General features: G+C 34.8%; 1 protein-coding gene across 1 annotated transcript in view; it reads left to right on the top strand.

The window, feature by feature from the left end:
- PCDH7 (protocadherin 7) overlaps positions 1-17,835 on the top strand; it is a 249,651-nt gene extending 231,816 nt beyond the window's left edge. The window contains 1 exon segment of the mRNA XM_030449944.1: positions 17,459-17,835. Within this exon segment, the coding sequence (XP_030305804.1) occupies positions 17,459-17,835 (377 nt within the window).
- Positions 17,836-18,328: the final 493 nt, after the last annotated feature.

Genomic DNA, 18,328 nt, shown 5'->3' on the forward strand with positions numbered 1-18,328 from the left:
CTTAAACAGGGGGGGAACATTGGTTCTAATGAAGAAAAGATATTCTGGAGGTCTTGAGTTCTTTTGTAACTAGCAATTTAATTGTCACCTGTTTACAAATAGTTTTTAAAGGCTGGAAAGTTGCCCAAAGTTAATAAATTAACTGATTAGGTTAGATAACTTCTCTTAACCTGGGGAATTACAGTTCCTCCTTTTTCAGATATGATTATTCTTTAGAAGACAGGAGCTTCATTAGGTAAGAAAGACAGTATACAGGAAAGGGGAATGATATTGCAGTTTGTATACTTATATGGTAAGATGCATTTTTCAGATCTTTTTAAGTTTCTGGTACACAAGGGAAAGATGAAACAAGATTCTTATAAAGAGGAGGAATAAGGGTAATTAACACTACAACTAAAAAGAGGGATATAATAAACTCAACACTGATTGGAATTTAATGGATTATTTTCTAGAAGACAAATTTTTATTTTTCTTCTGGAAAGGGGGAAATGTTCAGTTTATGCATTCAAGGAACTGTCTGGAAGATCATAATGGTATCTTCTGTCCAGAGAAACTGAGTTGAAGTGTTTTTGCTGAACATGTTTCTTTTTTATATCAAAGAAATACTGACATTACAATGCCTACAAGCAATTGCATTACTGATAGCTATGGAGGCTTACATGTACATTCTGGCTGATAGTATTAAATTCTCTGACAAAATTTGGAGGGTTAAAGTCACAAAACTTTCAATGTAATTTGTCTAGAAGTCTGATGGGGAGTATTAAATTAATATCTGCTTAGTCAGGCTGCTTCTGATACGCTTACAACTCACGTTCAATCATTCTGGTTAGTGAGACATTGATTACTGTTGGAAGACTAGTGATGAGCTGAAGGAAGAAGAGTATGACTGGAACAGAGGAGCAATTGCTTTTCATAAGCCATCATGACTGATTCAGATCCCTCAGAGGCCTTCAAAGTGTCTAGCAAGCAGCATGGAAGAAGAAAAAGTTGGCCAATCAAATGGCTTATATTCATTGTGTTACTTTTAGATCATCGTAATAAGTGAATGGCAGCCCTTATTTGCTCATAGTAATCACACCTTATAAAAATATGCAAGGATTTCACTTCTGCAATTATGGAAACTAACAGACTTGAAATTCAGCTAGAAACAAAGTGTCAAGTCTTCCTGCTTGAGCTGACAGATCTCTAATCAGTTGTCATCTTGTATTTATTTTAAAAGACTTTATTGCAGGATATTGAATATTTTGCAAGCAGAGCTGATAACTATGGAGTTCATGCTATTAATTTGTTGCAAACAAGGTGGTAATAAGCTAAGTCCTAGTCTTTTGAGGGGCAAGGACTTTATTAATAAACTCGGATGATTTTTAACCGCTTGATTTTTGAAATGTTATTGAAGGTGTCATACCAGTTAATTAATTGAAATAAGTATTTGATATTGAGCCCTAGAGAAAATGTTAGTAATTATTGCAGCTCAAAATTCAGTATTTGCTTTAGAGTTTAATTAACAGCATTATGATTTGTGTCATAGAGCAGCTCTGGACTTTGTAATTTTCAAACTAAAAACTCTAGCACTCCTTCAACAGTTTGGGTGCCAGACAGTTTTATGACCACTTTTTCATGCAAATGAGAGTGATCAAGAGCGCCTTTTTTGGCTCTGGAGATGATGTTTAGGCATATGAGCCAAAATAAGTTTCAGAAAGCTAATCTTCCTGTAGCTTCCTTACTCTAACCATGACTGTGTTTTGAATCACAATGTCAGCTATGAATCTAAGTTCAGATTCATAGTTACAAACCCATTTCCTCTGGAAATCTAGAAATAAGGCAAAAAAAAAAATTATAAAAAGAATTAAGTTCAGAATGCTTCCAAAACACATTAAGTCAGCAAATAGCTGAAAATCAAAATAGAAACCACAGGTTTTTTTCTGCTTTCTGAACTCTGACCACACGCCCCTTCCTTCCCTATTTAAGTTCTCTCTTCTTGGATACAAATTCTGTACCTAGATTAAGCTAAGCCACCACATGTTTTGTCAGTACAACTTTTATTTCAGTTACTCTTACTAAATACTTGTAAGCCACAATATTTTCATTACACCATTTCACTTTGTTTCAAATCTGGGATAGAATAAAAGTGTTGCAGAATATTGGTACTAGGGGTCATGAGAGTGGCATAAAGAAATATAATAATGCAAACTGTAATAAACTTTCATGTTTCCTGAAATATGGTGATACAACTTCCTGGAAACAAAAAATTCTTTTTACATGAGTGTTTGTAGCAGACCTCAGAAGAGATGTACTTTCAGAACAAGTTTAATATTTTTAATAGTGAGTCACTTCACAGGAAAACAAGTAAGTCTGAAATGTCTGTTTTTGTTTGAAATGCTTTTTTCCCCATCCTAACATTTCAACACAAGTTCTTTTCTGTATATGGCAAAAAAAAAATACATAGTTTTTTTACTTCTACTTATCTATGACTATATGAAGCTATATGTAGTATACTATATAGCTATTTACTTCTACTTCTCTATTTATTTCTCAGTAGTATGGAAAATTAAAATATGTCTTTTAACTAGGTATAAGAAAATTATACGTTATCGTAAACCTCATAATCAAATTGCATTTGGTCAATAAAACGATATTTTTCATTTTAACCTAATACTGCCGTTACTAATAATGAACAACTCATTTGGGAAGTTATTATGGAAGACAGTGTTTTCAGGTAAATCTACCTAGAAAAGGGTTGTGTATGAACCTGTTACAAGCTGCAAGGTGTTAAGACAATCTGCATTTTAGAATGTATGAGGCAGAATTCTTCTGATGTTTATAGCCTTTAAATAGATGGTTTCAGTTCTCTTAGAATTGCTTCCTGCAGACACAAACCTTGTAATTAAAAAGTAGGATAGAGTAGGAGTAGCATAGAACTGCAGTGCAAATGTGTTGGATACCAGCTAGATCATCCTGAGATAAGATGACCTATAGTTATTGATAATACTTTTCTCTCTGAGTCAGATTTGCAGAACTACCTGGACTTAGGTTGTTTTGCAATTCATTTGATGAATATTAAGTATGAAGGAACTAATTATACTGTTCAGAGTAAGTAAAGCTTACTCTCTGGGATGGCTATTCAAATCACTACATAAATATTTAATTATAATTGCTTATCTCGTGTTTGGGTAAAAGTTTATTTCCTTTAGCCTATAATGATTTTAAACTGTAATGATTTATATTAAAAAAAAAAATCAAAAGGAACAACAAACAAAGCCCTAAATCCCAAGAACACCTGACAATCTCTAGGACAGAAGAGTTCAAAGTAGTATAGTATGTGTAGTACACAGTTGTAGATGTTGTTTGTATTCTACACAGTTTCATATCAGACAGAGAAAATTGTTGAAAATTGAACTAGATTTAATTAGTTCAAAGACATTTTCTCTTCATGTATACTTTAGTTTTTTTCTTTCTCCTGTAATTTCACCTGATGAATTGCCCTTCTATAGTTGGTCAGTTGCATTCCACCTAGCAAGCAGGCATATATAACTTGTAATTCTTTTTGTTTAATAATGCTATTTCATAGCAGTCATTTGTTTCCTTACAAATTACTTTTTCCTATAAATTATATCCTGACTTATTTGCAATATTGCTCCATGATTAAGGATTGGGTTGAGTTTCTATTACAGTAATCCTTTAGAATCTTATATTAACATCAACAAACAAATCACTGCAATTTTGAAACTGAAGTTTTGTGAATAAGACCAGATAATGATTTTTTTTAATCGGACTGTTTCTGGATTATTTAACTTCTAGGGTTGTAACCCCTAGGTAAAACAAATCTGGTATGGCTCTATGGTTAGCTTCAGCTTCCTTCATTTGGTCTGTCTCTTCATAAATGAATACTTGTTGGATTCCTAATGTTCCTTTGCTCATATTTTTTTGATAGACTACTTGGTTCAGTCTTGCAGCACAGTATGTATGTATGTATGTATAGTATACACACCAAGTGTGCCAAAAGCATTGTGTTCTCCAAAGCCTTATTTTACTAGATCACCAAGTATTAAGCTTGGTTGTTTTTAGGGTTTTGTTTGTTTGGTTGGTTGGGTTTTTTTGTTTTTTGTTTTTTAAAGTGAAAACAAAGAACTTTGGAGCAAGACAGAATATAAAGGTCTGGTAATGCATCTTACCACTCCTCTTTAGTATCCTTTTAATTCCCCTAACCCTAATAAACCCTAACCCTAACCCTCTGTATTCAAACAAACTGCAGTGGCTTTTTACATGGAATAAGTTCTACATTCACCATGTCTCTTTCCATGACTTAGAGAGTTCTGGAGGCATGAGTATAGTTCTCCCTCAGAGCTACAGAGACTTGCCTCAACTAACCAAATTTTGTTGCTCTTAAGGAAAGAGTGATCTTTCTTTTCCTCTAAAGCTCTAAAGACTTCCACTTGACATAAAGCTCATCAGTCAGAAGAACACACACACTGCAGCTGAGCAGCTTCGCACTTTTGAAAAATGCACTACACCGTATTTATATTACAGCCTAGAAACAAGCAAATCTTTATATTGTACTTACTGTCATGGTGTTTTATCATCTCTGTCCTTGTAATATTAACACTAGAGATTCAATTATATATAGTAAAATTTTTGGTACTATCTTTAATGTACCAGTGATAGAAGGATGTCAAAGCAGTATGAGGTCAATCTTTGAATGTGCAAAAAATGTGTGCTTTTTAGAAATTTAAATGAACCTGGGTTGGCGAGATTTCTAAATACTATGAGCTAATAATGAAGTGCATCTTCTAAAAGCTATGCCCTAGATGTATATTATCTTTCTCTGAAAGACATATCAGATAAAACTGAACCAGTGAGAAATTCTCTCAGACATTTATAATTGGAGTCATTGCTCACTCCTCTGGCAAGTTCATGTAGCTGAGCTCTTAAAAATAATTTTAAAAATCCTAAGGGAGTTTTCAAAATACAGATTATTGTAGAAAACTATAAGCTTTATTTTGCAGAGATGCCTGCAGCTAGACATTTTTTCATAAACTGAAGAGTTTATTATTTATTAAGAGTTTATTAATGAGAGAATCTAACAACAGAGAAGTTAAATGATACTTGCTTTTTGTGACATTCACAAGGAAATTTTATTTCTACTCTGCTCTTTCTTCCTTTTCCATCAGTTCTACCTCTTGAAATTTCAGCTCTAAGGTATTTCTGTAAATCTTAGTTCAGATTAACAGTCCCTATTAATAAAAATATTATAAGTTAACAGGAAGAATCAGTCTCTTATAGATTCATAAGTATTGCAACAAATTGCTATTTTGTTATTCAAAAGGAAGATTTAATAATTTTCATATAGTTTCAGCCAGAGGCAAGATATTTCTCTACTGAATTTTGAACAGATGGTATTTTAAATACATTAAGTCCATAGAATCACTTAGTGACAGACAGAAATCTTATAATCTCTTGGAATTTAATTGATAGAGTACCCCTCCTCTTAAAGTTGTGGGTTTAGTACATGCTCTCAGTCATAAAGGCAAAGAAACTTGCTTCTTTAATTTTTATTTTGATAGCAGTTCCAGCATTATGTAATAATTATTGAAATACTTTAATCAGTTCTCTCTCCTGTTCACTCCTGTACAAGGACCATGAGATACGAACATGAGTGTGATGCTCAGTTTCTGGTAGGATTTCCTTCAGCTTTGGTAGGAGTGTGCCATTCTTTTTGAATAATTCTCCTGGAATAATTCCATCCTCTGACAATTATAGTGGTTCAGGTGGCTGATATTTGGGCACACAATTTTCTGTCTCAATTTACAGCTTCAAAGTTGACCCAAAGTAAAAACCAATTATACTATCTGATAGTGAATCTATTTATTATATGAATAAATTAGTTATACTCCAGAGCATGTTGCTTTACATACATAAGAACCACAGTCCCAACTGGAATCTTTATTATGATCTCAGAAAGGAGTCAATTACTAAACACTCTGCAGAGAACAATTTTCAGCTCAACATTTTTCATTCAGAAAACCATATTCTGAATGGCATGGAAGGAAGATGCCTGCACAAAATATGCACTATACAATCTAGCCATGAGTCCAGTGGGGGACAATAGTAGGCAATGACCATTTAATAAAAGGAAATTAAAAGTGTATTAAAAAAACTTTTCTGAAATTGTGTCAAAATACCAAATTACCCCTCCCCTTTAACAACTATTGTCATTCAAGGGAGATAAAATCTGCAGATTTTTTATTTTTCTGTCTGATTCAGTCTGACAAACTTGTTTTCATATTCTGTTTGTTTAAGTCCTGGCCAGCTTCTATATTTGATCCCTTAACCACTTTTTTCTGTGACTTGTTTGACTTTTCAAAGCAATCTAGCAGCTGTCAAGTGATTATGACCACTGCAACTGATACTGGATAGATTAACAGAAATTACTCTGTAGATTTACACTGGGAATAAAAAAGAGGATGATTTTATTTTCCTATAGTGTAGTCAATGCTTTTAACTCACTAATATCTCAATTTTCTTCAGTATGTGTAGATATATGTAATATACTTTTGAGATATTTTGCTTTACTGGGTTTTATGCTATATATCTGCTATATACAGATATAATTAAGGTTTTTTTTCCTACCTATTGTCATTAATTTGATCATGCAATGCAAGAGATGCAAGCTTATCATTCTCCAGTTTCAAATCTTTTCAGTTTTACTGGAGTCTGAGTGAAAACATAATCTACTAATGTCCGAAACTTTTTGATACTCGAATGAGTGAAACAAACTGGAGATTATCAGATTCATTACAGAAAAAGTACTTGTGGGCCACAAAATAGTAGCCCAAATTATATATTGTGTACTTCTTAAGATATGTCACAAACTGAGGAATAATGGAATATTTTCTGAGATTTAAAGTTTTATGGGTATGGCAACCAAGCTAAGCAAACGCATACTGATTAATTTTAATATTATCCTGCAAAACAATAGAGAAGACTAATTGCAATATTAAATATTCTTAAATCAAGAGAATGGATTTGTTAAAGAGTATCCCCACTGGATTCTTAGGGTCAAGGGCACTGCTTGAAAAAACTGTTACACACTACAGGAATCATTATATTCCTCCTCCCACAAAACAGATTGAGACTGCAGGCTTAGACTTTGCAAGTAAAACTTGTTTTTGTTATCTTCTTTGTTTTGTTTCATTAAAATTTTTTCTGTACTTTCCATTAGTATATTAAAAAAAATCATTATAATTTTCCATTCTATAGTGAGATAAACTGTGATACTTTAATCTCTTAGTGTAACATCCCTACAAGTCATATGTATGATTACAGTCTATCTACTGTATATACACAAGGGGAATTAGTGCTGTGCCTAATACTTAATTACTAATGGACTGTAACCCAGATGAATCTGTCATAAGTATTGTAACCATTCTGAGCTGATGTTTGTAATTAATTCACTAGCTGTAATCTGCACACAGCTGAAAAATCAATAAAAAAATTAATGAAAAAACCCCCTTTGAGCAGTACATAAATCACACTGAGAGATTCATTATCTTTCTGTGTTTATCTCTCAATTTTTTGAGGTGTGAACACTTTTCCAGATCCAATACATATATTGTCACATAAAATGACAATAACAACAACAAATCCCACTAGTCCCCCAGCTAAATGAGCAAGCATCAGAACTTATAATAAATGCACAAACTTTCTTGTTTGGCTCAATTCTAGGGTAGAATTTACCTGTTCTTAGGAAAAATTGAGGTTTCCATATTAATTGATCTAAAGATCAGAGTGTCACTATGGCTCATGCCACTGATATGGAATAAAAGACAAGAGTCTCTAACTAGTTGATCAGTAAGTCATTTCCTTTCCCTGTGACAGGTGGAAGTATTTAGTCCTGAGTTTTATGATTTTATATTTCTGTTATTCTTCATGTTTAATAAAGATGAGCACTACGTTCTAGAAAATTTAACCCATTTCTCCCAGAGTGTACATATATAAACAGGAACAACATAGCTTAATAAAATAATCTTAAGATGGTTTTTATTTATATTTTTAACATTCATTTAGGTCTTGCAGCATGTAGATCTACTAAAGGAGTGAAAACACATTGTTTGTACTTTTCAGTTCACTTGAACTGAGTTAAATTTTGTTCCATATCCCAGCTCTTGCTATTATGATTAAGTAACTAAAATTACAATTTTTTTACATGCATTGGTGAGAGAAACATGTTTGACACGAACAGATAAGTGAGCATATTTTCCACTGTGTGAGATAAGGTTCCTGTATTTGACAGAAAAGGTTAAATGGATCCTTCAGGATTGATGTAATTCTTCTTACAACAGAGCTTCCTCTTGACAGCTACTACAAAAAACAAGTAGTCAAAAGTTATTTGTTTCTGCTTCATGCTGAACTCTACATTATTTAGGTGATCATTGAACATGGAGCACAGGAAAGTTTCTTCACTTGAAAATCACATCAGCAGATTTTTCAGTTACTGTTCAAATTTAATCTTTGAGGGTCTGTGACTTGTGTCAAAGTACACACTACGTCAGTCACACAGAAAACCTCTTGGGAGCATGAGTAATGCCCTTTTTATGAAAGCAGTACTTCTGTTTAATATATGTTTTTATATAGTATTTTATACTGTGTATGCAGGAACGAAATAAGATCCAGAATCCAACAATATCTTGGTGCATAAAGTAGAACTGTATGAAGCCTTCAATTTTCAGGAATGCAAGGGTTCTATCAAGAGAATCAGTTTGAGTTACTATGTCATGTACAGAAGAATTCTGCAAGAAAAAAACACAAAGATATGAAAGAAAGAAAATAAGTAGTATTCTCCCTTAAACTCGATACTTAAACACAGAAACATCCAATCAAAACTTCTAGTTTGCACTCTTGTCCATAGTCACAAGTAGCTCAGTTTTGCTGTTTGTTTGTTGTTCCCCCCCTCCATCCATTACAGATGATAAACAATGAAGCAGCCATCTGTGTGGGGGAGGTTGTGTCTTTTCAATCAGTCACCAGTTGAACCTAAATGTTAGTCATACCTTGTGCATTTTTATATCACTTCAACAAATACCAGTCTTACAAAGCAGCTTGCAACTCTGTTGAGTCACTGATTTGTTCTATTTATTCAACTTTCGTTATCTGTACTGGATATCCTCTGAGACACTTGTGAGATATCCATGATATCTAATGCCATTGAACGTTTTGGGGTTTGTGCTTTCATTTCCTAAATGGAATCAATGCATTCATTAATATCTCTAGAAAATGTTACTTGGGGTATCTCCAAAAAGAAGTTGCCTTTTAAATGAGATGGGCAATAAATGAGAGGGACAAAGGGGAAATCAGATAACCTTGTTTTCTGTTGTTGCAGGAGCACTAGTTTTCCTACCTGGAGCCCATTCCTGATGAAGAAAATATATTATATCCTTATCACCCAGATATAAAATTAAGGGGAGGCACATTGTACAGCTGAGATAATAATGGCTGCTTGATACTCTGTTCCCCTAGAGCCCCTGTAGCCCCATCACTTTGGCATGAGGATCAAGGAAATTATGTTGACTTTCGAGCCCAGATTGAGTCTTTTTTTAGATCACCTTTGGGACAGCTGATATTTTAATTTCTCCAAGAACGGTTTCATCTCAGTTTGTTAAGCTCTGACACTTTCTACTGGGAAAAAAAAAAAAAAAAAAAAAAAAAAAAGGAAGGAATGTAATTTGACACAGTGACAGATTAATACTTTAGCATCAGATTGGTGGAACAATTAGACAGCTTAAATGTTTCCTACATCTTAATGTCTATGCTACTTCAGGAAGCCATACTAAGTCCTACTTTTCTGAAGGATATGTTGCCATTTCAGTGATAGAAGTAAATCAGGCTATCAAAGGATTTAACAGGATTACAAGGAGTCTTGTAGCAATTACATTTAAATCTAGAAAATTAAAATCTATGGAAATTCAGTATGGTGTATTTAGTACAGCTGATACTCCTTAGTCCTTATTATAAACATGCAAAATCTTGTGAGCAAAAATTAAATAATAATGTATGAACTTTACAGAATAAGCACAACTTGAAAGAAAACTTTATGTTTCTAATGTACTTCTTCTTATATTGTAATCTAATCAGGTTTTTGCCTAGAATTAATTCTGTTGAATTTTATTTCACTTAAACCTATTATCATATGCAACCTATGTTATGGCTCTCCACTGGCAACCAATTCATTAATCAGATTTGGGCCTGGAAGGGTACAGGTTTTTTTTAGAGTAAAAAAACCACACAGGTCATTTTTTATCATTCAGTCTTTAAGTAAATTGTGAAATATTGATGTTTTCTTGAAGATCACAGATGAAATAATAGAGAGCTGGTACAATCATTAATTAAAGTAGGAAACCTTTTTATGGAGTTATTCTATAAGTAGAGGAACAGTTAAAGAATATTATGTTGGAACTTGAGAGTGTGTCAGTTTATTTTTAGCATTTATTTTTAGCATGGCTTTTTGGTTCTATATTCTTTTGATTAACACCTGTCGTAAATAGTCCAACCAGTTTGGGATTTTGTTTGTAATTCTATTAACATAAGGAAGACGTCATTCTAAAATGGAACTCTAGCTGAACCTTAGCCCTGCTCTTAAGGTTGATTTATCACTGAATTAGTAAAGAATCTTAACCCAGAAACAGTTAAGGATTGGACTGAGGCCAAAGTACATAAATATTAGTAATCATATTGACAGTATTGCAGGGCTGAAGGAAACTTTTAGAGGTCATTTAGTGCTTCCTTTCTTTCCCTAGGTAGGATTAGCCATGTGTATGTTACTCTTGGGAAAAGTTTTCTAGACACTTTTAACACTTTGCCAGTGGTGAAGAATATAAGCTTCCAATATTACATTTATCCTCAAAGCTTTTTCTGTTTCTAACCTGATTTCCTATGTTGTAACCAAGTCATTACTTTTGGTCCTTTGCACTAGGGTGTGCAAAACAGATCGTTCTCCTTTTTGCTTTATTATAGGTAAATTGGCATTATAATATTGCCTTTTATAGGTATATGAAATATGTTGTTTTCTCCTTCAGCTTCCTTCTTTTCTGGCTAACTCAGTTTTATTCACCCAGCATGAACTCTTTTTCAAATGCTAAAGAAGCAATTATCTGCTTCTATTTTATTATGATATTACTTTGTTCATTTGTTTTCACTTTATTATTTTTAGTGGTAGAGTACTATATAGCATCTCATGTTTGTTCTGAAAATTCCACTCTGGTCTATCTTTTACAGACTACTTGGACATTTGACAAGCTACAACAGTGAGTCGTGCTATTCTTAGGAATTGTTTAAGGGAAACTTTTATTTTACCATTTTTCAAGTACAACATAAAAAATTCTTGCTTTCATTCTATCTTCTTCATTTTATAATGAAAGAATAAGAAGGTTCAGAATCCATTATTTTCTGTTTTCTGTCATATCTCTCACAGCATTAATCATTCAATCAATGTACATGTAAGCCTTTCTGTACGCTCAAGTATTTTTTTAAGCACTGAAAGGAATTTCAGACTTGGGCATGATATACATGAAACTATTCTAGTCCAAAAGCAATTAATACATTCATTACTTCAGTGCAGTTGGTGTGTCTCAAACAGTGGATTTGTGTTTGATTTTATTCAGTAAGATTGTTTAGAGATGGCATGCACATGATAATGCCACATTCAGAATGACAGCAGTCCAAGCCTTGGGGCACTAAATGCTTCTTGAGATATGTTCAATTGCTATTTAACTCTGTTTAGCCTAAGGTGAAGAGAAAGAAATTGCTGATGCCTTCAAACATGTTTAAGTATTTTAATAGTGTCTTGGCATGTCAGAATATGCCACAGCACTAACTGGGATGCAGTTCCTGAATTACAGCAATTAGGAAGCAAGAATTTCAAAGACAGCACTGCTGCAGCTGACTACCACTATAGCTTAGCTTTTATATTCCCTTTAAAGAGTAGTTTTCTACACTATGTACTCTTTCAGTTTTCTGTATCATTGTTCTCTGATCATGTAGTCAGTACTGTTTATACCTTATGAGCCAATCACACAGCACATAAAACAGACAACATTTTAATATGAAAGCTATGTAAATGGACTCCTGTTTAATTACATAGTCTTACTGGTGGATCACTTGAATTTTGGTGGGTTCTCTGAATATGATATCTTTTTATAGAGAGCTCAGGAAAAAGTGGCATGAAAAGTGGCTCATCCAAAAAGTGATTCTATTATTACCGTATAGTACTTCCTTTTTTATTTTCTCACAGTCTGGAATTAGTGCACAGGCATTCTTAACAGGTCTTCAATAACTGGAATAATGCAGAGATGTCATGGGCCCATCAAGGGGAAAGGCAGCAAAATCTGCATGTACTTCTGGATTTGCCATAGATACCAGATACTAATTAGAAATCATCTGCTAATGACTCCTCAAATCCTGTGGACCAAGCTGCTTGATTTACAGAAGTACTGTTGCACTGCTGTAGATCTGCATGGCTTCTATGGTTGTGTGATCCTCCAGTAAAAAGTCTACAGCTAGGAATTCTTTCGAGGTGCGGAAAGTTAGTTTCAAATTCAAGTTAGTTTATCTAGATAGGGTGTCAGTATTGTTTCAGAGGGGTTTCCATATCTAAAGACAAGTTGAACAGGGATTTTGACTACTTAAACACATGTAAAATCTGTTGTTACTGAAGTCTTTATGTGTGGTTCAAAAAAAATGACAAAAAGTTCCTTGCATCTTTCTCCAAAAATTTATGGGCTATGACAACATAATGACTAATTAATAATGCTAGTAGTGTTCAGGGACAGGTTGGACAGGAATTTCAGCTACCTGTTAACAGTGTTAAAAAAATGTGCGGAGCAGAGCCACAGTGAGTGTGAATCCTTGATTAGATTTCTGTAATACGTACACAAAAAATGCACATAATTTTCAACATGTCCTTGCTGACTAATGTGCTTGTAATACTTTCTTTAAGAAATCTACTGACCTTCTTTAGTAAGAAATGGGAGGACAGAAGATAATGAAAACTGCTTGGCTGGAATAATGTGATTGCTAATTTTTTTGCTTTAGATTCATCGAGAACATCAGTTTTCCTCTCTTCACAGTGCAGTGCTAGGTGCATTCCTTTTTGAATGCATGCAGTCCTTCTAGCATGCAGTCCTTCTAGCCCTAAAGCAACAGTTGGCTAAAACCAGCAGAAATATGAACATAAATATAAATACCCCATTAATTTGCATGCTTTTATGCAATATTTTATGGAAAACATAAGCTATCACCATCTTAGAAATTAACCATGAATGTTTAAAGATTTTTTGTATTAATAATAAAAGGATTTTTTGGATTTTTTCAATTATAATTATCAGTTAACTTTAGAAATTAGTGGTGGAAACTTGTATCGGGTGCAATGCAAAAAGTATATCATTAGACCCCATAAATTGGAGTTCTCCACATTTTTTTTAAGCTAAATTCTGAGCAGTTGCAAGTGAAATATGCTTCATAAATACCCACTTTTAAAGCCTCCATTTACATATATACATAGAGAACTTGTTTAAAGATCTACATTTTAGGGACTGGGTTTACAATGACTGTCAAAATATTCCAGCAATACCTAGTTCTGATGTAGAGACACCATAAAAGGATATGTTTGAAAATAACTTAGATGACATCTTCCATTGTAACTCTGTAAATAATTTTATGCATATAAATCTTAAATTTGAGTAGCCTGTGTATAAAAAGCTAAAAGCTAACCCCAAGTCTACTTATTTCTGTATGACAAGAAATATCTTCCCTCCAGGTTACTTTCTCACTTATTAGTGTTGTGATAAAATTATTTGTAAATAACTGGCATTTCAAGGACTGGAGTCAGTTTTCAGATATGCAACTGTGGTAGAAATCTGTTTTGCTCTTCCTTGATGATTTGCCAACTGTGCTGACAAGTTCTTTGCTGTGTCCTACTGAATTAGGCCTGTCAGCTAGCAGTGTCGTTGTTACTAAAGGTCTTAACTTTTAATCTCAGAAGGATTTGGAAAAGTATGTCAATTGGAGATAGATAAGTTTGGATATGAATTGTGCTAGAGGACAAGTGTAACTTTTTTTTCTTTTTCAAATTCAGAGGTTATACACAACTCTATGGGCTAGATTATGCAAAATAGACGAGCATAAAGATCTGCAGAAGGGGATCAATCTGTTCGGGGAATTAGCAAAAATACAGTTAATTACTTTGTAGCTAAAGCTGTGTGGCAGTTTATTCAAAATGAAGGTTAAATCTCTGTTATCTACTGCAGTGTATGGAAAGTACTAGTTTTACTTAATTAACTGGTTTAGGTACTGCTAATAGTTTATTCCTGACAGCACAGAATATTTTAACCATCTCCTGGTATCACACAGACAAAAATCTGTCCTTCCCTGCACTGCTTCCCCTTTCACCAAATGCTGATCTTTTAAACAGAAGAGCAGTGAAATGCAATAGGTTTCAAAATATGTTAGATTACATATGTTCTTAAATGCTGCACTTTTTCAAGCTCCTAGAACAGATGCAAGAAAGCAGTAATCTAGAAGGCAACATTAACTGTATGTTCCAAGTACTAATTCAAAGGTGTTTTAGAGGAAAATACATCACACACTGAATCAGACAGCCTGTGTGGTGGGTCTGCTGCTGCTCCATGTCCCCAGGTTTTCCCAGTAGGCACACACACACAGAGAGCACACATGAAGCCCAAATATCATAGACTTTTAACAACACGGCATGGTTTGATACAGGATGTGGATCAAACCCAGGATATGTCTCAGCTTGCTAGTCTGAGTGTACATTGCTGGATCATGTTGGGCTTCTCATCAACCAACATTCCTAAGTCCTTTTCCTCAGGACTGTTCTCAGTCCATTCTCTGTATTTATGCCTGCGCAGGATCTTGCATTTGGCCTTGCTGAACTTCATGTTTTCCCTCTAATGTGTCAACCACACCACACAACTGGGTGTCATCAGCAAATCTGCTGAAGGTGCACTCAATCCCACCGTCCATGTCGCCGACAAATATGTTAAACAACATTAGTCCCAATACCATCCCTTGAGAATGCCACTTGTCATCGGTCTCCATTTGGACATTGAGCCATTGACCACTAACAAGGGAAGAACCAATCAAGAATCAATCCAAAGTAATGTTGGCTCAAGAATTGTTTACTCTAAAACTAAACCACAGGATATAATGAGATTAACTGTTCTGGTCTGGGCAAAATACCCCAAACAACAGCAACAATAAACCACTTCTCAGTAAGCATATACTACAATGTTTTAAATTAACATCAGAGATATAATATGTACAGATACAGGTTGGGAAGAGAATGGACTGAGAAAAAGCCCTCAGGAAAAGGGCTGCTTGTGGGTGTTGCATGAGGAGCAGCTCAACATGAGCTGGCAATCTGTGATTGCAGCCCAGAAAGCCAAGCGTATCTTGGGCTGCATCAAAAGAAGCATGGCCAGCAGGGTGAGGGAGGTGATTCTCCCCCTCTACTCTGCTCTCTTGAGACCATACCTGTAGTACTGCATCCAGTTCTGGAGCCCTCAGCAGAAGGACATGGAGCTGATGGAACGAGTCAAAAGGAGGGCCATGAAGATGATCAGAGGGCTGGAGCACTCCACTGATGAAAACAGGATGAGAGAGCTGGGGTTGTTCAGCCTGGAAAAGAGAAGGAGACACATTATAGTGGCCTTCCACTACCTGAAGGAAGCCTTCAAGAACGCTTGAGAGGGACTTTTTATAAGGGCATGTGGTGACAGCACAAGGGGAAATGGCTTTAAACTGAAAGAGGTTAGATTTAGGTTAGATGAGGTCATTTAGGAAAGAGGTTAGGTTTAGACATTAGGAAGAAATTCTTTAGTATGAGGGTGGTGAGACGTTGGTACAGGTTGCCTAGGGAACTTGTGGATGGCCTGTTCCTGGAAGGTGAGCTGAGGTTGGATGAGGCTTTGACAAAACTGGTGTAGTAAGAGGTGTCCCTCCTCATGCAGGGACATTAGAACTCGATGATTTTTAAGGTCCCTTGCAACCCAAATCATTCCACAATTATATGATCTTGCCATGAGAAGCATCTGCAAGAGTAATAATTGAAATACTAGGAACAAGCATATGCCTAATGGTCATTGCTGGAAATAAGGCACTGTTTGAAAAGTTTATTAAAATTTAGATGGGAAGAAGATTTTTTTCTTGTAAGAACAGGAGAAGGTTCTTTTCTGTTCAAAAATCAAAGCACATCAGGTGCAGCTCAGCAGTTAATTATGCTCCGTACCTTTAGGGAGTGCTGGAATAATACAAGATTTAGCTGACAAACAGAGAATTTTCCTATTACAGTCCCTGTCTTCTGTCTACATCTCCAGGAGACAGTTATCTGAAAATTGATAGGTGTTACCTGTCCATAGTTTTCCATTCTTTATTGAAAAAAAATGTAGGAATTGTGGATGATCTAAAAGCAAAAGCCTTATGAAGTATAACATAACATATATATTTATGAAGTATATCCCCAGTATAACTGGGGAAAAAAACAAACAACACTCAGTTCCCTCCTCCCAGCCTTACACATCCCAGCTACAGAGTTATTCTATTGCCTAAATATCAGTGCTGTTTTCCTCATAATAATATCATGACATATTGAAATATGAAATATTACACAGTATTCGAAGTATAAACAGTAGATTCAGTAAAAATGTTGGCAACTAGTAATAATAAACAATAGTCATATGCTGTAAAATAATTCAACAAATTACTAATTAAAGAGAGTTTAAATGCATTAAAATATCAGTACATGATGAACATAAATCTGACTTCCACAGCTTTTGCAGTTCTTTCATTATTAAATCTGCAGATACTGAAATGAAATATTCTTATAAAATACTGTATACTAACGACAAATACCCAGTCCTCAGAAATACAGGGAGAGGTTTACATTATTTTCAAAATGAGTCTCATTGTAAATAAATGAGCTAATAACTTGCAGGGAGCTAAATATATTCATAAGTCTTTGCAAGGTCCGGGGCCTAAGGTTCATTTCACATAAATTCAAAACATTCTTGAAACAAAAAATTCAAAGGAAGGTATTTTTAATAATTTTAAGAAAATTGGCAGTAGAGAATTAAGTGCTTAGTTGACTCTTGGACATAAAAAATCATTCAATACCTAGTGCCAAATGCTTTGAAAATTTATTTACAAGCACATAAAGTGGTTTAATACTGTTATTTCTTAATACTTGTGGATGAGGATAACTGTACAGATATGTTGCTGCCTACAGGTGCATGCAATTTAAAAAGAAAACCCAGCCTGTTACTGAGGAACTTACTGCGACATTCTTACCAAGCCCTTTAAAAATACCTTCTGTGAATTTAAGGATTCTCAGTTTCACTGGAAGTCATTGCAGTATTCTTAATTTGTAAAGACAACTTTGTTTTACTTTCAGATTCAAGGCCTCTACCAGATGTAGCTCTGACAGGAAAGTGCACCCGAGAGTGTGATGAATACGGCCACTCAGACTCCTGCTGGATGCCAGTGCGCACTTCTCCTGAACGAAAGAAGAGCCAGCCAAAACTCTCCACTTTCATGCCTGTCGATGAACGGGGCAGTCAAGAAAAGCTGGCCAATGGAGAAGCCTCCCTCATGGGTGATCGCAACAGAAACCTCCTTAACAAAAAGTTGACCTCATCCTATGAGACCTTCAGCACGGCGAGTTTCAGCAAAAATGAAGAAGGCAATCCAGAGGATATCCCCCTTACACAGACAGGGGAATACAAGCCATCTCCTGTCAATACTCTAACTAGAAGAGAAGTTTACCTGTAGGTTAAAAAGCAGCAACAAAGTTCTTTCATGTTAAAAGAAGGAAAAGGGGCAAAAGTCTTAAAATAAAAACAATTTTAACAAAAAATTAGAAACAAAAAAGAGCGGGCCACCAAAGAGACAAAAGATCTGCCTGCCACTTCTGCCTCCAAACCAGGCATTTAACTATACTGTCTGCCTGACTATACTGTACAATGTAGAAAACATTGTTGTTACTTGCATGTCTAATTCCCCCTCACTGATTTTTATTTTCCAAATCTATGGTTGCAAATTCTTCCCATAGTAACAAGCTTGATTAAAAAGAACACAACTCGCTGTTGTTTCCCCTCTGCAGAAGCATGAGTTAAGCCACTCATTTTGTTTGATTGTCATCTGGCTTGTTGAGGATAACAGGTCAGGGAAAATGTATTCAAAACATATCATCTGAATATTGCTGATCCCCACCAGGGACAATCCTTCAGAAACCATACAGATCTAGAGATAAAGTTAAAGGAAT

The sequence above is a fragment of the Calypte anna genome, chromosome 4A (assembly GCF_003957555.1).
Source record: "Calypte anna isolate BGI_N300 chromosome 4A, bCalAnn1_v1.p, whole genome shotgun sequence".
NCBI classification, from domain to species: Eukaryota; Metazoa; Chordata; class Aves; order Apodiformes; family Trochilidae; genus Calypte; species Calypte anna.